Source organism: Adiantum capillus-veneris, chromosome 25 (genome assembly GCF_014529385.1).
Source record: "Adiantum capillus-veneris isolate H3 chromosome 25, ASM1452938v2, whole genome shotgun sequence".
NCBI lineage: Eukaryota > Viridiplantae > Streptophyta > Polypodiopsida > Polypodiales > Pteridaceae > Adiantum > Adiantum capillus-veneris.
The window spans coordinates 64,522,502-64,544,348 of NC_140955.1; the positions used below are offsets into that span (position 1 = coordinate 64,522,502).

At 43.0% G+C, this 21,847-nt stretch overlaps 1 protein-coding gene and 1 pseudogene across 3 annotated transcripts in view; both read left to right on the forward strand.

The window, feature by feature from the left end:
• The first annotated feature begins 1,926 nt into the window (after nt 1-1,926).
• On the forward strand, nt 1,927-9,261 carry LOC147425006 (uncharacterized; annotated as a pseudogene).
• A 1,773-nt stretch (nt 9,262-11,034) lies between these two features.
• Nucleotides 11,035-21,847, forward strand: part of LOC147425007 (E3 ubiquitin ligase BIG BROTHER-related-like) — a 49,735-nt gene continuing 38,922 nt past the window's right edge. The window contains exons 1-4 of one of the 3 annotated variants that reach the window (XM_086500667.1): nt 11,035-11,283; nt 12,003-12,056; nt 12,231-12,423; nt 12,510-12,550. In XM_086500667.1, coding sequence (XP_086356793.1) covers nt 11,164-11,283; nt 12,003-12,056; nt 12,231-12,423; nt 12,510-12,550 — 408 coding nt within the window. In that variant the 5' untranslated portion in view covers nt 11,035-11,163. The remainder of the gene's footprint in view (nt 11,284-12,002; nt 12,057-12,230; nt 12,424-12,509; nt 12,551-21,847) is intronic. The other 2 variants (XM_086500665.1, XM_086500666.1) reach the window with 2 other exon arrangements.

Sequence of the window (21,847 nt, forward strand, 5' to 3'; positions counted from 1 at the left end):
CCACCCATGTTAGCTCCCTTGTCCTTTCAGTGCTTCTCAACTGTGACTGGCCCTCCAAGAGGAGCCTGCCCCACCCATATTAGCTCCCTCCCCAAGCACCAGTTGGCCCACCTCCTCGGCATGGATGAATCCTCTAGTGTTGCTTGGTGCCAATGCCCATCAAAGTTTCAAGGCCACAAATCATATCTCTACATGGTGAAAATTGAGAAATGAAACTTCAGATCAATCAAGAAGCGGAGGAGATGCACATACACAACAGTTGAGTGGATTCAAGCAACCCTCCCGAGGGTAGAACCTCTTTGTTAGTTGAAAATAGAGCCTGCATTTTTAGAAGAGCAAACCCGTTTATAGAGAGAGAGAGAGAGAGAGAGAGAGAGAGAGAGAGAGAGAGAGAGAGTTTTACTGCGCCATGCGCACCGTTCAATCACTTTCACTATTTAAGGATTAATTATTTTGAAAAAATTGTACGGACATACTCGGTCTTCTTCAAATAAAATCTTTACATTTCTCAAGAGTTTCCCAACTTATCGAAGGTTATAAGGCTCTCAAACATTCTACTGTCAACCTTACCATCACGAGCTTAGAGAGAGAGAGAGAGAGAGAGAGAGAGAGAGAGTTTATTGCATAATGCACACTTCAATCACCTTCATTATTTAAGGATTTACTTGATATTGACAAATCTATAATTACGTTACCTGGAATCTTTATAGATTCCTCACCTTCCTCATTCTAATGAGACTTGGAATAAATCCCTTGTTGAACAGAAGGATTCAAACGCACCAGCTCGATAAATTTTGTGAGCATGCATTATTGACATATTGACATATTGGCTCTTCTTTGTTTCTTCAAAGATGCTCTCAAAGACCCTCACTATTATGTCTCCTCACTATTATATCTCCCAACAGCGGAGGGGTGAAACAGAACAACCAGGATTCAAGCAGATGTCAAGGGAATGATGGAAGATCTTTTTGATGAGTGGACGGAGCTGCTGCAATCATTAATCGTTGCAAGCCTTGTCAGTCTTGAGTAAATAGAGAGGAAATGTGTGCAAAGAACTCAAGGTTGCATTCAATGCTCAATGACCACCTTACAAGTTTAATTTACTATGGTCTATCTGCGCCTTGTCTATAGCCTCTGCTCTACCTAATAATAACTCTTCCACGAAGTTCATCCTTGGTACTCTGGTCAAGCTCTACATTGTCTATCTCCCTAGCATGCTTTGCCCAAATGTTTGCCACAACCAAGTTTTGGATGTGTGATATTGTAAAAGGTCTCTCTCTCTCTCTCTCTCTCTCTCTCTCTCTCTCTCTCTCTCTCTCTCTCTCTCTCTCTCTCTCTCTCTGTGTGTGTGTGTGTGTGTGTGTGTGTGTGTGTGTGTCGCATGCGCATGCACTAGATACTTAATGGCCATGTACACCCAACCATGTGAGTCAGTGTGTAGGCAGAGCAGCAGGGACGAGTACAACCTTCTTTTGTGTGTAGATGGAGAAGGTAGGAGTGGGCTTCCATCATCCATGAGAGCTCAATCGGGGAACTTTGGTGATCCTATGAAAGGTATTTTTACTTACAAGAGTTATACATAACCTGCCTGTGGGTATTTAAAGAGCCATTTGATAGCTGAGAGATAGGGAGTGTGTGAGGCCTGCCACAAAATTTAATTCCTTGGTACATTTACGATTGAGGTAACTGCCTTCTAGCTTGCATGATCAATGCATTACAATGGGTTGTGAAAAAAATAAATACTTACCCACGCACGTAAGGCGACCATAGGAGCCATGCTCGCAAGTGTGTGTGTTTTTGTGCGTGTGTGTGTGTGTATGTGTGTGTGTGTGTGTGTGTGTGTGTGTGTGAGAGAGAGAGAGAGAGAGAGAGAGAGAGAGAGAGAGAGAGAGAGAGAGAGAGAGAGAGAGAGATTTTCAAAGAAACATGGAGTCCTCCAAGGAAGAAGGAGACGAGGAGATTGTTGTACAGATGGCTACAAGGTCTTTGAAGGTACTCCATGCCCAACAAGGCATGTTGTCAAGCTCTCTCTCAAGAGAGATACATTCTAAGAGTTTGCTGGAGGATTGGTAGAATCACAAAACGATTGGTCTTCTAATCCCCGCCAAAGAGTGTGTGCCCTAGAGTTTAATGTGTGATTAGGACTTTTCTGATATTAATTTGATTATTGAGACTTAAATTGTGACATTATACATGCATGGTTCAAGAATGGCTTTGAATTGCTCAAACCTCCTTTAGGCAGGGTACAACTGGGAATGTCAAAGATATACCTACCTTCTTGTGAAGGACCCCGGGTATTAGAAATGTTCTCAAAGATGGCAGCAATTGTTAGAAGCCGGAGTTTATACAGTCATACTCTTTAATCAACTAACCCTAATGGCACCTTAATTTATTACGACAACGCCCTCATGTGCTATGGTAGTTTCTCTTAAAGCTTTTGCTTGTCTGAGGAACTTTCCCACTTGTGTTATTGATGAGGTGGGAACGTTGTTGATAATGGGAAGCTAATTGCAAGACAATTTCTCTTTTATCTTTTAGATATATAATCCATTCAAGGATGGATGATGTTAACAAAGAGTTTGAGAAACTTATAAGGTAAGGGAAGATGACCCTTTATCTACATATTTTGAAAGATCCTTGCATGTTATCAATTTTCAGCTTGACTTTTGATCAAGAATGATGGAGGTCTTGCCCAACTAAGCAAAGCTCAAGCTATAGAGAAATTTGTTAGGTTTAATGGCCATGTGACCGACCGCCTATCACTAATTGCTACTAACCCTAAGTGTAGAACTATACACTTGTGTGAGCCACTAACACTAAGTACAATGAGTATTGTGCCTTAGTGCATAAGATAGAGAAGAAAGAAAGGGGGCACACAGTATGTGTTGGCTCTCCCCCTTCATCCTGTGTGTGTGTGTGGCTATGGTAGTGTGTGTGTGAGTGTGTGCATGCGTATTCCTCTTCCGCTGTGCTCCCAACTCCTCCCCTTCATCTGGTATCGGAGCTATCTCATTCCCAAAATCGTTTCCGCGCGCATGCACTTTTGAAGAGTGCAAACAAGATTTCGATTTCGACATCGGCACATTTAGCTTTCCGAGAGCGTTTTCAGTAGGTGTTCTGAGGTTTTACCCCCCTTTCGGAGCCATTCGAGCCATCAGAAACCCCATTCAAGCTATGGTTCAGGAGCTGAAATTTTCAGCCCTCTTTTGATAGTTGGTGTTGCAGAGCTTCCATAGCCAGTTACAGGTACCATTGTTGTAGCCTCTTCCATCTGTGAGAGCCCACGGCTCATTCGGGAGTGTGTAGCCTCTTTCGGAGTGGCCTCATACACACACATAGAGTGGGAGTTTGACGGCATTGTCTTCTTCGACTAGAGATACAGGTACAGGTACAAGTACAGGTACAATTATAGCTTTCAGTGCTTGCAATATTCTGGTTCCAGTGGGAGCAGTTGCTTATGCGTACATGCATATGTTGACACTTTTGACAGTTTTTGAGCTCTTTTGGGAGCGGTTTGACTCCCCACAGGGATGTTTATTTGCAAGTACAGGTACAGTTATAGCTTTCAGTGCTTGCAATATTCTGGTTCCAGTGGGAGCAGTTGCTTATGCGTACATGCATATGTTGACACTTTTGACAGTGTTTGAGCTCTTTTGGGAGCGGTTTGACTCCCCACAGGGATGTTTATTTGCAGGTACAAGTACAGGTACAGGTATAAGTACAGGTACAGTTATAGCTTTCAGTGCTTGCAATATTCTGGTTCCAGTGGGAGCAGTTGCTTATGCGTACATGCATATGTTGACACTTTTAATAGTGTTTGAGCACTTTTGGGAGCAGTTTGACTCCCCACAGGGATGTTTATTTACAGGTACATGTATAGGTACAAGTACAGGTACAAGTACAGGTACAGTTATAGCTTTCAATTCTTTTGATGTCTGTTTGAGCATCCTGACAGACTTGTACGTCTTTGTGGATACTGCGATTGTATGCTTTTGTGGAGCCATCTTTTGGCTAGTACGGCAGCCCCGACCATTTCTATGACTTGATCCAGAAGATAGCCATTTTTGAGACTTGGCTATACGTTTTGCTACATAACCTACGTTGTTGAGGATTGATAGCGTGAGGTTTTCATTGAGCTGGGGTATTCTCAAATGTGGAGATACCTTCGGTGATACAAGTAGCTGGAGCATCCCTTATGAGGCCTCGCCATAGGACATGTATAGAGTGGTATAGTGGTATAGATGCTTTTGACACCGAGTTGGCAGTCTATTGTCAGTTTGACAGTTTATGCACCTTAGTTGGTCTCTATAAAGTGTGCTTTTGAGAGGCATTGCCCTCTTTTATGCTTTGTGAGTGACATACTTGGTCATTTTGTCTCGTATTTTGGTTGACATAGTCCCAAATACAAAGGAGACTCAGCCGAAATTTTCCCAGAATCTTTTGGTAGTTTTGCCACCATGTCTACTAGAAAAGACCGTGACATTTATGACACATAAAGAAGTTTGATGGCACTAACTTTCAGCTTCTGAAGAACCAAATGCATGATGTGCTTGTCCAAAAGAAGCAAAAGTTGCCTATTGCCTATGTGGCTAGAACTGAAGATATGCACATGACTCAGTTTCAGTAGGAGGAGCTTGATGAGCTATGCAGTTCTACGATCAGACTGCACCTTGGTGAGTTGGTGTACTTTCCAGTGTTAGAATGCGAGATTGCTCATGCTTTATGGCAGAAATTATGCGACACTTACGAAAACGATACGGATAGCAATAAGGTTTTCCAGATGCAAAAACTTTTCAACCTTCGTATGAAGAAGTTAGCTCGTGTTGCTAGCCATATCAATGATTTTGATTCTCTTTTTGCCCAAATTCGTGCACAGCGCATGACCATTGATGATGGGATGAAAGCAATCTTTTTGCTTTGTTCGTTGCATTGAAGAACTAAACATAGTTCAGGATGACAATGATGCGCAAGACATTAATGTGTTGATTGAAAATAAGATGTCTTTTATGATGCACAGGAAACTCTATCTTTGCAAAGTTCTATGCCAGTTGAACTCCTTGTTAGTGGTGAAGTATCCCATACATGGATTCTTGATTCGGGTGCTTCGTTGCATATCACACCTCATAGGCATTGGTTTACTACATACGAGGAAACCATTGGCTTTGTTACACTTGGTGACAGTTAATCTTGTAAAATTGTTGGCGTAGGTGATATTGCCATGGTTATGGCAAATGAGGTGAAGTTTATCATCCATAATGTGCGTCGTGTTCCAGCCTTGACATGCAATCTGATTTCGATTGGACGTCTTGATGACTTGGGTTACAAAGTCACTTTTCATCAGCAGTCTTGGCATGTTGTGAAGAGTCATCTTATTATAGCCCATGGTTCTAAAGTTGGTTCACTTTATCCTCTTTATGTATCTGATAAAAACAGTGTTCTTTCTATAACCGAGCTGCCAACCGTTGCTTTGTGACATAGCCGGTTAGGACATATGTTAAAGAAGGGAATGGAGACACTCTCTCGTTTGGGCTACTTACCGTCTTTGTCATTTTTAGATTTTCCCTTTCGTGAGCACTGTCGATATGGAAAGCAAACACGGACACATCGTACAGATTCTTTTGACAAAGAATGAAAGCCCTTAGAGCTTGTGCACAGTGATTTATGTGGGCCTATGCCTTCTAAATCCCATGGTGGGGCATCCTATTATGTTGCATTCATTGACGATGCAACACGGCATGTTTGGGTCTACACCATGAAGTCTAAAGATGAGACTTTTTCTTGCTTCAAGAGGTTCTTATCTAGTGTTGAAACTTAGTCTGAACATAAGTTGAAAGCTTTGCGCTTAGACAATGGTGGAGAATATGTCTCCAAAGAGTTTACAAACTTCCGTTCAAGTAGGGGAATTAAGCGTGAGTTTACAGCTCCTTATACCCCTGCACAAATGGTGTTGTGGAACGAATGAATAGGACCATCCAAGAGTGGGGTTTTGGGCCGACGCATTATACACAGCCGTGTACTTGATCAATAGATCACCACATGCTTCATTACAGTTTCATGTACCTTTGACGTTATGGTCAGGACATAAATTGTCTTATAAAAAAACTCTACACATTTGGTTGTGAAGCTTATGCACATGTACCCAAGGAGTTACGTGCTAAGCTAGATCCTAAGTCCAAGAAATGCGTTTCATCGGCTATGGTGTAGATGGTCAATTTGGCTTTATGGATCCAAAAATTTGATCAGTGATCCATAGCAGTGATGTTGTCTTCAATGAGACTAAGATGCATAGACAACCAACGAAAGAGGTTGAATTCCGGAAAGTCACGTTTTCCGATGTATCACCTCTTGTCCACACAGCTCCGGAGCCAATTACTCCATAGGCTAGTACGAGTTCTGATTAGCTGCAAAGATCTCAAAGAGTCTCACATTCGCCAAAACATTTTGTTTCAGGCGTGGATTTTGTTTTGCTGGGACAGATAGTGGTGAGCCTTCTTGTTACAAAGAGGCTATGCTAGCCAATGATAAGGTTCAGTGGGAACATGCTATGAAGAGGGAGATGTCCAGTATTGCAAGGAACAAAGCATGGGATCTTGTTCCATTGCCAAAAGGTAGGAAAGCATTGCCTTGTAAATGGGTTTACAAGAAGAAGATTGGCAATTACAAAGCTCGTTTAGTGGCCAAAGGTTTCAAGCAAGAATATGGTGTCGATTTCCAGGAAATCTTTTCTCCAGTGGTCAAGATGACCACACTAAGAATGTTGCTTGCTTTGGTTTCCACTGAAGATATGGAGCTTGATCAAATGGATGTCATTACAACTTTCTTACATGGTGATCTCGAGGAAGAGATTTATATGCAGCAACCTGAAGGGTTTGTGCTAAAGGGCAAGGAACATTTGGTCTCTATAAGCTTTTGAAAAGTCTCTATGGCTTGAAGCAATCATCCAAACAATGGTATCAAAAGTTTGATGCATTTATGCGTTCCCTAAGCTATAAGCGCAGTAATGAAGATCCATGTCTTTACGTGAAAAGACAACCCAATGGACAGCTTATTATGCTTATCCTTTATGTAGATGACATGCTTATTTCCGGTCATTCTAAGAAGGACATTGCTGACTTGAAAACCAAGCTGAAAAGTCAATTTGACATGAAAGATTTGGGTGAAGCCGAAGCCAATCACATTTTGGGTATGCGCATTACTCATGACTGTAAGAAGAGGTTGTTGTACCTTTCTCAAAAAGAGTATGTGCACAAGGTTCTTGATCGTTTCAACATGCAGAAGGGGAAGGCTTTGAGTACTCCATTGCCTGCATATTTGAAACTTAGCAAGAAAGATTTTCCCAAATCTGATGAGGAAAAGCTACAATGGCTAAGGTTCCTTATGCTTTAGCTTGTGGTAGTCTCATGTATGCCATGGTGGCTACAAGACCTGACATTGCACATGCAGTGGGAGTTGTCAGCAGATTTATGTTTAATCCTGGTAAAAAGCATTGGGATGTTGTCAAGTCGATTCTCAGATAATTGAGTGGCACTGTAGATAGACAATTATGCTATGGTCGTGGAGATACATCCATTCAGGGATTTGTAGACAATGATTATGTAGGATGTGTTGATAGTCGTAAATCAACAACATGTTGGTTTACACATTTTCTCGTTCTTCAAGACTATACATCCATTTCTACCATAGAGGCAGAGTATGTTGCATTGAGTGAGGCATGCAAAGAAGCTATTTGGTTTGCTCACCTAGTGAAAGATCTTGGATTAAAGTAGTGCACACCAGTTCTTCATTGTGACAGTCAGACTGCTATTTCCTTGGATAAGAATCTAGTGTTTCATTCCCGAACGAAACACATTGATGTGAGTTATCACTTCAGTCGTGAATGCCTGGCAAACAAGAGCCTTGATTTAGTGAAGATTCCTACGTCAGAGAACACAACAGATGCAACAAATTAAAAGTCTCTCCAGCCATCAGTTTCAGCACTGTTGTGCGTTGATGGGCATTGGGTGAAGAGTGGTTCTCTTCCATTCTTATGGTCTCCCACATTGGTCATCAAGTGGGAGAATGTTAGGTTTAATGGCCATGTGGCCGACCGCCCATCACTAACTGCTACTAAGCCTAAGTGTACAGCTATACACTTGTGTGAGCCACTAACACTTACAATGAGTATTGTGCCTTAGTGCATAAGATAGAGAAGAAAGAAAGGGGGCACACAGTACGTGTTGGCTCTCCCCCTTCAACCTGTGTGCGTGGCTATGGTGGTGTGTGTGTGAGTGTGTGCGTACGTATTCCTCTTTCGCTGTGCTCCCAGTTCCTCCCCTTCAAAATTGGCTCTTGAGAAAGAATTTTCAACAATGTACATTCTGATAGAAATACTAGATGATGTGAACTTATCAAAGGTATGCAATCTCCAAGGTAAAGGAGTTGCACTACCATCCTTCAGAAAGTAGCCTCGCATTGATGAGCTTAAAGGATTGTTGATTGACTAAACGCACTGCATTTATGCTTTTGAAAATTTCCCAAGTCATGTGAATGAGGCAATTCAAACAATCAATAGTACAACTAATAAAGCGAAAATGAATTGTAACATTAACAACATAAAAATGCAAGCGGCAAGAGAGATGTATAACCTAAGAAGGGCAAGAGAGTTGAGAGAGTCAATGCAGCGATTGGTACTAGCTTGAATGTTAATGCTGCTAGTTTGCAAAGTGTTGTCTAGGAACTCTATGATTCCTCGTCTAGGCATAGACTAGAAATTGCAGGAGAGTGTACATTTGTACAAGAGTACATTTGTACAAGTTTGCTAATTGCAGAACGTAATCAACATGTTGTGAAGGTAGAGATGGAAATACTAGAGGATGAACGTGATGGGACTATTGTCGAGTGCATCGCTACTAGAAAGGTCCAACAAAGTATTGAGTATTCCCTAGACATAGAGAGGTTCTCTGAGAAGTTGCATTCATTACTTATGTCATAATAGGATTATAAGGTGTCTATTAAAGGAGACTGTAGTGCAACGTTCATATTTCATGGACCAAAAAAAGATAGGTTATTTACAGATAGGGCTTAACAAACTACAACATTCTAGTGCTTTTGCAAGCAACTTCTTAGGTGGCAAGATTCGTCCTGAACGTTGTGATAATTTTGATGTAGATGAGCAGGCACTATATATGTATAGCTAAGCAACTAAAGACAATACCTGAAAGTGTGATATTTGAACTAGAACAATGGATGGAAGCAATGGTACTAATAGAGTGGCACTCCTAGTGAGATGAGTTATCATCCTTGTAAACCTTTCAACATAAATATGAGAGATTGATGATGTGATCTACATCTTAATTGTAAGTCTATAAACAAGGCAATGACAATGACCTACCAAGCCATCTTAATTGTAAGTCTATAAACAAGGCAATGACAATGACCTACCCAGCCATGATCATAGTCAATTGGTTCAAACAATATAATGTTTAAAGAAATCATTTGTTCAAACATAGAGTAGGTCATGAGTTCAAGACCAGCACAGTGCATGCGATCGATTAACCTTTTGTTGTGTTTGATCAATTTACATGTTTAATCAAATTTGTAAATTGGGTGACCAAGTGGAGGGGAACTGCACGTCTGCAAGCAACCCGATATCTATTGCAACCCAAGTCTATCTTGCAACAAATATATATTAGTGGGATATTCTTGAAATTTGCATCCAATCGTAAGGCAAATGAATCTGCTAAAATAAGGGTTTGACTGAAAAGTGCATGATGGTTTTGACAATCGACAAAAGATGACAAATCTATGATATTAAATTGATGAAGATAGTTTGTGAAATCTGATACCACAATCTTGAAGTAGTTCTTCATGTATGGCATCTATTGATGTATTGAATGCTTGAAGCAAAACCATTGAAAAATCACCATCACAATCCAAGGCCAGGCTGCTGACCAGCTAATCGAATTGATCAGCAATATTCTTATTATCATCTAGACCACTTCTTTGGAGGTTTATTAACCACCTTTGTAGGTTTGCAAGACAATCTTGCAAAATTGCCAATTTGCAACAGCTTTTTGATATGCTTTCGTTGACAAATTTGTAGGCTTGAGTACTATGAGCGTTTTGAAAAGCTCTATGCAAGACTGCTTTCCCAAGGGCAACGTTTTTGATGGGGAGCAAGGCCCACCAACTGCTTGCTGCACTGTGTTTTGAAAGGCAATGCCAAGGAGCACCGTCTTGAGATGCTGCTAGGTCTCGTGTGTTGCTACTACTGCCACCAAGCCAGGAGGGCATTTTGATATGCAATCGTTTGCATGCGTTTCGATATGCAACCGTGATCGCCTGCGGATTTTCCCTGCTGAACGGACAGGTGTCCTGTCTGCACCTTGAGATGCCGCCTGTGCTTGACAGCGCCAAGGATCACCGCCTGTGGCTTTGGCAACGTTTCGAGATGCAGGATCACCTTGCCCTGCTAGCACCAAGCTCTTCTAGCCCGCCTAGGACTATGGGGAGCAGCAGAACGAGAGCGAGAGAGAGATTTGATACGCAACAAAAAAAACTATACGCTTTACTTGATCATAATCTTTGTACAAGAATCTTACAATATATAAGGCAAAACTTGCAAGTTGCCATGCAAACTAAAAAGGGAGCTTGAGTTCATTTGCATGCTAAGCAGTGTTCCCACGGGCTTGGAAACCTAATAGCTCCCTCGCACCCGGGCTCCGGGGCAAAAATCAACCCAAAATCCAAAAAGGGACAAAGTTGGGATAACATTAATTCAAGTGCAATATATTTTGAAGCTCTTCAAATTTTATCATTTGAGTCTTTAACACTCGGCAGGCCTCGTGATTTTATCACTTGTTTTTACCTCGATAATTTCTTTTTTAACAACCTCACAAAACCATAAGGCAAGCTTCGTCTCACAAAAGAATCTTTCCAACAAATTAATAGCATCCTCTTTTGGTCATGTCGAATATGTCCCCCTCGTGATAATAGTAAAAGGGTTTTTCCTTTTTTTTTCCAAACGGGTAACATCTACTTACTCGACAGAATGTAGCCATGGCTCGCCGGAGCTTTGGATGGATGAATTGTATGGGAAAGTGAGCGCACACACACTCTCTCTCTCAATGATGAAAAAGGGCCTAGCGCGTCGAGACGAGGGCTGTAAACCTGGCTGTAAGAAGAATGGAGGAGTTGGGTACTCACAGGACGGTAACAGTACATTTTGTTGACGGAGGAGCAGCGCAGGATCTCCCCACTCACCTCGATGCAGACTTCGCCCTCGCCAAAACTCTTCAAGAACAGGTCTCTCTCTCTCTCTCTCTCTCTCTCTCTCTCTGCACGCAGCTACTGATCGAGCTGCATTGCAATCGTTGAAACGCTTGCCTTGGCTTTGACCGCGACCGCTGATTTTGTGATTGACCTTGGATTAGCTGCATTTTAACGCGAGAAAGCCTTCTCTCTCTCTCTCTCTCTCTCTCACACACACACACACACACACACACACACACACACACACACACACACACACAGAGAGAGAGAGAGAGAGAGAGAGAGAGAGAGAGAGAGAGAGAGAGAGAGAGAGAGCGAGCGAGCGATTTGCATGACTGAGCTGACGTAAGAATGGTGCCATTAGTTTATGTAATCAAATCATCCATGTAGATTACCGGGAGATGGCATCTGTGCGTGTATAGGCAATGGCACTGCTGTCTGACAGTAAGAAATGTAAGGGAACAACAGGTTCTTGGACTGTGGGGATGGGTAAGTATGATGAGGTTGCTCTTAATGTTGGGGTTAAAGCAAAATTCCTTGGTAAAGCCACTGTAGCAAGTTTAATTTTTGCAATCTTTTCCTGGCAAATGGGACTTGCAAGAACGGTCTAAATCCTACCCACTTGAATATGCAAAACCCACCTGCTGTTGTAGTTCACTCAAGCAGAGACACCCTTGACTAGTGTTGAAACCAGACTGCAATGAAAATGTTTTCAAGTGGCTATACTTCTCGTTTGGATGTATTGCAAACAGGGACTAGTGATTGTAGTACTTCATCGGTTTGAGTTCAAGTCGAAGCTTCTTCAGGTCAGAACGATTTGACTTCGGGCTGAAGCTTTCTGCATTTGTGTTTTTGACGCTTAACATGCATTACAATTACGGCGTATCGGTAGATGCGTTTTTGCTTGTTAAAGGACACTACTTTTGGATAGTATGAGTGCTGCAAAGTTGCAGAATAATCACTCTGGAAGATCACTGCAGGAGGACTCTCAGTTGCAAGATGTTTCCCTCAGTCGTGATGCCTTCGGTGGCTGGGCAAGCAGCAGCTCCATGTTTACAGCTTTTCAGAAATTGAAGGTTGGTTTACAGCTGAAACGAGATGAAGCGCTGGCCAGAGCTTTGGAAGACTCTGATGATCAAGAGCAGCTAATGATTATGCTGTCCCTCCAAGAACGTAAGCCCATTTAACCTTGCTTCTATTCTGGGATTTCTGTCTGGTCGTATTTAGCATCATTACAATTGTTTACCTGAATGACGCAGGTCCACAGACAGCACCGCAGATTGACAGAGATGTTAGACAGGTATAATTCAAGTTCTAGTAGCTTGATTGGTGACTCGTGAGTGTACTTTGTCATTTTGTAAGGTCATCTCTCTCTCTCTCTCTCTCTCTCTCTGTGGGCTTTTCCTTTTGAGGCAAAAAATTCTCTTCTTCTTCTTCTCTCTGTGTTGTTAGGGCTAAGGTGGATAGGTTAGTGTACCATTCATGGCATAATCATGCTTGGAGAGGTTAGTGTAGAGCTTGAAAAACTATTGCACAATACAATATAGACTATACTTGCAAATGGTAAAACTTAATATTATTCAACAGAACTTGCCTCTATATAGGCTTTTGGAAATAGGCAGCCTTTGACACATGAGCACAAAAGGTGGCTGCCAATGCACAATACAAGTGGCTTTCTCTTTACAAAGTTTGCAAGAGGCTTTTCACATGATAAGGCTTTTCTATGTGGAAGAGATTGTTCACATAAGAGATGCAACAAAAATCGCATCCCAACAATCCTCCCCTATGTGGGTTTTGGTTGCATATCACTCACACAATCCTCCCCTCAAAACACACTAGGGTGGGGCACACAATTCACAAACCTCCCCTTGAACAAAAAGTTGCCTCCCCTAGACACAAAGGGTGTAGGTACACACAACATCAGGGTATAGGCACACACAAGTCTCCCCTGGCACAAATAGAGGGTAAGGTACACAAGAGAGATAATGCTCAGAGCACATCATCATAAACCAAGCCAAAATTGTTGTCGTTATCTTCGTCAGAATCTTCAGTGGCGGCAAGGTTGATTTTTGCTTTTGGTTTATCTTTGAAATTCTCTTTGTAATTGGTAACCTGTGAAGATTTATCTTTGAGTCTGCAATATTTTGTAGCATGGTTGTTTTTGCCACAAATGCGACATGGATTGATTTCATAGCAATCCTTTGAAAGGTGATTCGATCTACCACAGTGTGTGCACTTTAAGTTGCTTTTGTGATTGCGGTTGTAGCGGTTAGATGAGACCAGATAAGCACCACTTGATTGTTGTTGTTGATTGCCTTGGAGTTTCTTTTCGTGCTCTTGAAGAGAGTTTATTACATCTTCAATTTTAGGGATTGGGTCTTTCTCTTTAAGCACTGTTACAATTTGGCCAAAATTTGCATCTGGTACTGCTTTGAGAAGCATAGCAATTTGGTCTTCATTATCTACAGGGCATTTTATATACGTCAACTGTGTGCAAATACTTTTGAGCCTATTGACTAGAGATGACACATATTCTCCAGGCTCCATAAGCAATCCATAAAGTTGCATTTTTAATGCAATTTTGGAATGCTTGGCAATAGCACCAAAATGCTGCTCTAAAGTTATCCATACATCATATGCAGTGGTGCAATCATCTAAATAATGCACAAAGTTGTCATCAAGCGAAGTGAGCAAAATGCCAAGAGCTTGCTCATCTTTAGCTGCAAACTGTGCTAAGCTCTGTTGCGTTTCCACTCTGTCATCGTCATTTGGTGGCTTAATGACGGACCATAGCTGCTTTCGCATTAAGTAGCCCTTGGTTTTTGCCTGCCACGTGTGGAAACCATGGCCGTTAAATTTGTCGATGTTTTTATCTCCCCCCATGATGAAGCACTCCCGTGTGCGGTGAGAGGAAGGTCTTACCCGATATGGGCAGTGTCTAGTCCTCGTGCAAGGTTATGCACTTAAAGCGAATTACAAGTGTTGTGACCAAGTGTGAAGTCACTTTTCACAATTGTGAAACACCTCTTCACAAAACTTGGCGAAATTTGAAGCTCATGAAGTGGAAACTTTGATGCCGTGTATATTTGAAAGTACGTGATGTGATAGTAGATCCAAGAGCATACGCCATGTCACCACTACGGATAAATACACTTCATTTGGATAAACTTGAGGACCACGGGAATAACTTTATTAAAGAGTTTGCGATGAAAAACTCAAGGCCGCTATGCTGTGGGAATGCACTCTTAGAAATAAAAATCAATGAAAATTAATCCCGAATAAATGAGGACGGGGCAGCTTTGCAGGTCGGAGTTGCAGGGACGGGCATCGATTGTTGAGCTGGCCGGCAGTCGAGGCAAAGTTGTAGGGGCGACACCAACTGACGATGAATCTGACAGGGTCGTGATGGCGGGAGGCTGAGGGTCTACGAGCAGCCAGGAATTAGTGAGCATAGAGGTGTCGAAATGGATAGTGTGGGGCAATCAAGGGCCAACCTGCAGGTGAAGACGAGGCTGCATCCGAGATTGGGCTACACAGTTAGGATGCCGCTGGATTTGCAGGTCGACAGAGATGGTGACGCTGCATTTATTGCAATTGGCCAGGTTGGGATAGCCTCTGCAACAGTTGGACAGGGCGGGCAGGTACACTATACACAGGCTTCAAAGCATGGCAGTTGGGAACTTGTGGGGTATGTGGCTTATTAGCAGGCTGAGGCTGAAGCGTAGCAGGTAGTGAGAGGCAAGAAGAGTGAGGGAGAGGGTTAGAGGTGTAGGACGACTATGGTGGCGAACCAGGTGTTGAAGAGCCGCTCTGCAGTCTTTGATGCTAACATGCTCGGCGAGGCTTGTTTACAGATTTGGCGCAGTATTCATTGCCGAGGCAGGTGTGCATAGGTGGTGTGTTGAATGGCAAGCTGTAATAGCCAAGGAGACCACGTGTGTGCGTCGTGCATGATCAGATAAAGCCAACTCATTCGCTTATCAAAATACCTTACAAATAAAACGAGACTACTCCTTGACTTTAGCTTCTAGAAAATAGGCTCTCGATTATTGCTAACCTTATCCTGATGTGCCTCTCTCTATCTCTCTAGAGATTATTCTAGTGCAATCTATTTTTAATATGCAAGATGGAGTTAATAAAGTGATAATACAAAAATAATTAAGGTGCTTTAATTAGGATCTAAGCTAAAAACGAGATTAGCTTGGCTAATGCTCTGATACCATTTGTTAGGGTTAAGGTGGATAGGTTAGTGTACCATTCATGGCATAAGCATGCTTGGGAAGGTTAGTGTAGAGCTTGAAAAACTATTGCACAATACAATATAGACTATACTTGCAAATGGCAAAACTTAATATTATTCAGCAGAACTTGCCTCTATATAGGCTTTTGGAAATAGGCAGCCTTTGACACATGAGCACAAAAGGTGGCTGCCAATTCACAATACAAGTGGCTTTCTCTTTACAAAGTTTGCAAGAGGCTTTTCACATGGCTTGACACATAAGGCTTTTCTATGTGGAAGAGATTGTTCACATAAGAGATGCAACAAAACTCGCATCCCAACATTTGTGTGCCACTTCTTATGAATTTCAACTCAAATAGACATGGAAGTTGCGTAACAAGTTGGTTACATGACAGCTCATTAACTGTTTTGCCATTCTTTAAGTGTGGATTGTTCTAGTGTATCCAACTTTTTCATATGCTCCTAAGCAAGCACAAAGTTGCTTGCTTATTGATGATATTTCCTGGTTGTGCTGGTCTTTTTGGTTACAGATTCCAGTTGTTCTTGTTGCCCATAAACATGTTAGCTAAGAGAGGTCGAGCTTGCAGAGAATGACACATAGCCGAAGCACTCTCTCTCTCTCTCTCTCTCTCTCTCTCTCACAGATACACACACAGGGGCCTTTTTGCCTTATAAGTATATTGTGATAGTGTCTAGTCATGTTTGATTTCTAGCCATATTTTAACACTTCACCTCAACCTTAGAACGATCATGAACACCCAAGGCTTTCTGAAAGTTAGCTTTTGTGAAATGTGAGCTACTTTCTTGTTGGTCCTCACATGCACCAAGCCAATCTCGCCAATAATCTCTCTCTCTCTCTCTCTCTCTCTCTCTCTCTCTCTCAGTGGTAAAGGCACCTCTATGTGTTTGGAATGTGCAACATGCAACCAAGTAGTCCAGGGGACCCTTAGGGGCTGAGCCCCTTGTCTGCTGGCATATTTTCATTTCTGACTTAGCTGCCCTAATGAATGCCTTTCTGTAGCAATGAAGCTCTTTAATTTCAGCCTTACACAATGTGTTTTTTTAGTAGAGCATCAGCCCATTGGGTATGCCAATTAAGGCCAATGGATTCATCCAACTTGAAGCTAGAGTTTATGTTTTAAGTATAGGAATCAAGTCAGTCCAGTAGCCCTCAGTTTTTAGCCTGTAGACCTGACTTTCAGCCATAGTCATAGGGACACACATTTTTGGGCTTCCTGTCTCCACTTTTCCATCCCCACTTGCCGTCCGGCCCTCTCTTTTACACTAAAGATCCATTTGAGCCGTCCTCCGTCCCCACTCCTCGGGACGCGTTCCTTGTGATTATGCTTTCAGCGAAGAAGCATCTAGATCTAGTGTCTTAGACCTTGCTTGCAGCCCCAGGAGGTCCTCGTAGTAGGAGTTGCTTGAAGCATAGGGTAGAATTTAAAAACCAATATGAGTCACAGAGAAAGTGAACAGCCGGTACCAAGTCATCTACCGGTTGGTCTTCCTTACAAGTTAAGATATGTTAGGTGCGGCCTTTCATACACCACTTGTGCATTACATGAGCAAATTTAAGTAGAAATGGAGCGGGAGCCCTTGAGAGTGTAACAAACTGTTGACGTGTCGAAGCCTAAAGAATGGAGCCAACTTACAGATGCCGGCCGAGGGGCCTAAACCCTAAGAAGAACAAGTAGCAGAAGAAGTGTCACAGAGTGAGGACGTGGTTGCCCGAGTGCATTTCTGCCAGAAACCCTAATTTTTGCCAGAAACCCTAATTTTGAAAACCCTAATTGCTGAAACCCTAACCCTAAAACCTGCAAACCCTAATTTTTGCTAGAAACCTCAACCCTAAGGCAGCAGACAAATTCCGAAAATTGCGTTGACATGATGACGTGGCAGGCTGTACGGATTTCCGCGTTTTGCACTGGCTGATGACGTGGCAGGCTGTACGGATTTTCGTAAATTACGTTGGCAGCTTTTGGCATTGCTTTTTGGACCAGAAGCTTTTGAGTTTGAAAGCTTTTCATATAAACTGCTTTTCAGGCCAAGGGCCTTTAAATATGAGGCTAGGGCTCATTCTATGGCATGCTTCCTGGAGAAGGTGTAGAGTCTAGAGTACCGGCTTGTACTTTGATGATGCAATATAAAGAAATACCGAAAGGGGCGCCAAGGTTTGGGGCCAATACTCTCTGGGGTGGAATTCCGCCACTCCGTGTCGTGTGTCGTCTCTCTCTTTCAGTTCAGTTGTTATTGAAGTGCTAAAAGTTTGTTCGATCTGCTCTTTTCTATTGGCACGCGGTGCCCGCCTTGTGACACTCTTCGTCGCCTCTCTCATGCTCACCACCTGTATGCGAAGTATCCATTCCGCTTCGGGTGATGACCATGCACTATGATCTTTGGTTCTTAAGTTCACGAGGAACTTGGGTTCTTGAGGGTCTTGACGTTCTTGAGGTTCTCTTTCGCTTGCAATCTGTGCTTGAGAAGGATCTTCTCTTCACCCGAGTTCTACTCTTTTCCGTGGGCGCACCCCTTGGCAGCCTTGCTCTCACACCAAGGTTGCTTTTTCCCACCTCACGTCGATTGGCCGGCCGCTAAGTGCACGGTCCGCTCTCAATGAGTGAAAAGAGACACAAGGGGAGGTTGGACAAGCCCTTCTTTCCTAAGATTCTTGTCACTCTTCAAAAACACGATTAGGAATCGGCACGCCCAAGAGAACTTGGGTTTGTGCGACCTCAACAAGCAAAAAAATTTTCTGTGGTTCTTGTGGTTCTTTCCTTGAGTGATATAGAACACTGCCAAAGCTCTGATACCAATGTAAGGTGCAGCGGAATGAATGTTTGAACTTTGCTCAAGATGAGTGCTCCGAACTATGCTCAAGGTTCGTTTTACTTACGGAAGGGAGAGCTTTACGTTCCTTTAGTGAGAGAGTGCAATGGACATAAACAAAGTGAATGGACACAGCGAATGGAAGTGCATGAGACTGAGAGATAGAGAAGAGAATACGACACCAGAGACATTGTAAAACCCTCCTCGAAGGCCCCACTCTCTATGGCGAGAGCGGTCTACTTATGATTGCACAAATCTCTACAATGCCTGGACTTGCCGACGATGACGATGATGATGAGACGGGCTGAAATATGAAAACGCTAAGGGTTGAAATCTGCAAATCTCCTATCTGCTGAATTCTGACTCGACTCTATGTCAGTGACGATGTCGATGGCGACGGTGCGATGACGACGCGCTGAAAACGCAGATGCTGAAATCTGCGTTTTCCGGGCTGAAATTGTAAACCTTGAGGAAATTGACCGTGTGGCGAGGATCTGCTGCGGGAAGGTGAGATCTACGAGGTTCGGGGGTTCTTCTGTGATGTCTAAAGGCTGAGAACTGAAAACGCTCGTGTTGCTTGAGGTTTCGTCGCGGTCATCTGCAAAACGCTGAGGTTGGTTTGCAAATCAAAAACGCTAGGGCTGAATTCTGTGCTTCTGCAAAAACGCTAGGCTTCTGCTGGGTCTTGCTGTCGCCGGGTTGGTCTGCAATGCAAAACGTTGGGGCTGATCTGCAATGGAGAAAAACGCTGGTTGTCCTTGGCTGAAAACGCTAAGTCTCCTGCTGGGGGCGGGGGGGGGGGGGGGTCCTGCTGAGAAGTTCCCTATTGAGAAAGGTGCTCCTGCTGCCTCTTCTGCCATTTAGTGCTAGCCTAGGTTTGCATATATACAAACTTACTCAATTTGCCCTACCTACTTTCCAACAAAAGTCACTTAAAAATAATAAGTGAAAAATGACAAAAATAGGTCAAATAGGCTAAATGCATTGGAAAATTCCCCTGAAGGATTCTGATGGGAATGCTTATGATCATGCTGTGTGCAACCAGAGGATATGCATCTACACTAAGTGACTGGGCATGCACGGTCTGCGAACAGACTCACAAAAGTGCCAGATCACTTCCTATTCTAGACTGACTTGACTGAACTGAACCTTGGTCATGTTGTAGCTTGTCCACGGACACATAATTTGATGTGTCACGTGACAGGCTGACTGTTTCTCTGAAGGCGTACAAAACGAGCTACCTCCTTTACGTCGTGAAGATCACATGATTGATTTGTGGTAGTACACCACCGAACCGACTTTTTGGATTTTCACAGAAGACCAATTATTTATGGGTTTTTGAGACACTGAGGAAGCATAAATTGCTTATAAAATGTGAGCGAGTTTTTCTTGCTTGAGATTCATTTCTTGAGACACATCGTCTCAGTAGAAAGGGTACAGATAGACCCGGCCATATACAATTTGACGTCGCCTTCTCTAGAGAGTGGCTCTCAAAACATTCCAGGGAGTGACAGGCGGCTATTACTTCAAAGGAACGGAAACAAGAAGTTTGACTCCATTCAGAGACTTATGGGACATGACTAAGCAACGATTTGGAATGCATGCCGGCTCATTGACTTATGCGAAGGGCAAGATATTATCCACCTCAAAAGGGCGAGAGTCTGCCAGTGAAGAGAATGAATCAAGGGACCGGATGATAGCCCATCACAGGATTCTGGAGAATTAGAGGGTTCTGATGAACTAAGGGAACAAGATGCAAGTTCATCAAAGGATTCCAGAGAAAGCGGAATCAGATAATAGTGCGTCTTAGTGTTCCGATGATTGACTCTGACATGCCAATGGACAGGGGAAGCAAAAGACGCTACTTGCAGGTCCCAAGGCACAAGGAAAGAAAGGATAAAGGGAATCAACTAGTAGATCCTAACATTCCCGAGACACAGGATAAGATTGAGACTATTCCCGATTGGCCAGATTTGAAGAAAGTTCATAAAGTTGGAAGCTTCTTCAGCTTGTGTTCTTAGTACCGGCGGTTCATTCGAAAGTTGCAGGGGTAGCTTCCCCTTTGCACATTCTGACACAGAAAGGAGTTTATTTCTCATGGGGACCCACAGAGGTGACTGCCTTTCAGACATTGAAAGAGAAATTGACTATTGGACCAATATTGACTTTGCCGGATTTGCAAAAGTCATTTGAAGTATATTGTGATACTTGTGGTCATAGTCTGGGAGCGGTCTTAATGCAAGAAGGCTATGTCATTGCCTATGAGAGCCGATTGTTTTCAAGACCGGAATTGATAGCACAAATTTATGAGAAAGGCTTTTGGCGGTTATCTTTGTCTTAGTCAGTGGCGACATTACCTACTCGGAGCCGATTTTACGGTCTTCACCGATCATCAGAGTTTACGTTGCTTCTTGTCACAGAAGCAGCTTTTGGAAAAGCAGATGCAGTGGGCTAACAACTTGTCACAGTTTCACTTCCAGATTGTCCATGTTCAGGGATAGAAGAACTTGGTGGCAGATGCTTTGTCTCGGAAGCCGCTAGTCTTGACTATTTACGCGATTCACCATAGAAGCTTCGAGGACATGGTTGATCAATATGCCACAGATCCGGATTTCACTCGAATACAGAATGGGGAGGTAGTAGCGGGATATTCCTTACGGGATGTCTACTTGACGAAGAAAATGATGTGCATTACACAGCCGTTGAGGGAAAAGGTTTTGACAGAGTGCAATTTCCACCTTTTACGGGTCACCGCGGCATTGACACCACCTTGAAAGATGTGGAGTGTTACTTCTTTAGCCGAGACTCAAGAAGGGTGTGGACGACTTTGTACGCAGTTGCATGGTATGCCAAAAGGTCGAGTTTGAAAGGCATAAAGCACATGGATTGTTATAGCCTTTACCCATTCCCATCCACCCCTGGGAAAGTATTGCTATGGATTTCATTTTTGATCTCCCAAAGACACAGAGTGGGCATGATGGCATTTGGATTGTCTCGACAGATTTAGCAAGCAAGCTCACTTCATTTGAGTGAAGAAAATAGTCAAGCCGGATCATTTAGCGGGACTGTTCATTGCACAGATTTTCAGATTACATGGCATGTCTGAGACAATAGTCTCTAACAGAGATCCCCGATTCACGAGTTTGTTTTGGAAGGCTATTTGGGAGAACATTGGCACACGGTTGCAGTTCTCATCATCTTTCCACCGGCAGACAGATGGGCAATCTGAGATTGCAAATTCAGTCGTACTGGATTTATTGAAGTCTTACATTTATGATCGGAAGAATTAATGGGAATTTTTTTTCCCTTGGTGGAATTTGCTTACAATAACACGATCCACTCTTCGACAGGAAAGGCGCCATTTGAGATCATTGAAGGTGCTCCGAAGGTTCCACCCTTCCTTAGCACGAAAGATAAGATTTTTGAAACCGACCAGTACACGAGGGACTTGGACATTGGTTTTGCAAAAATCCGGGAGGCTTTAAGGAAATCTCAGGAACGACACAAGAAGGAAGCAGATGGACACCG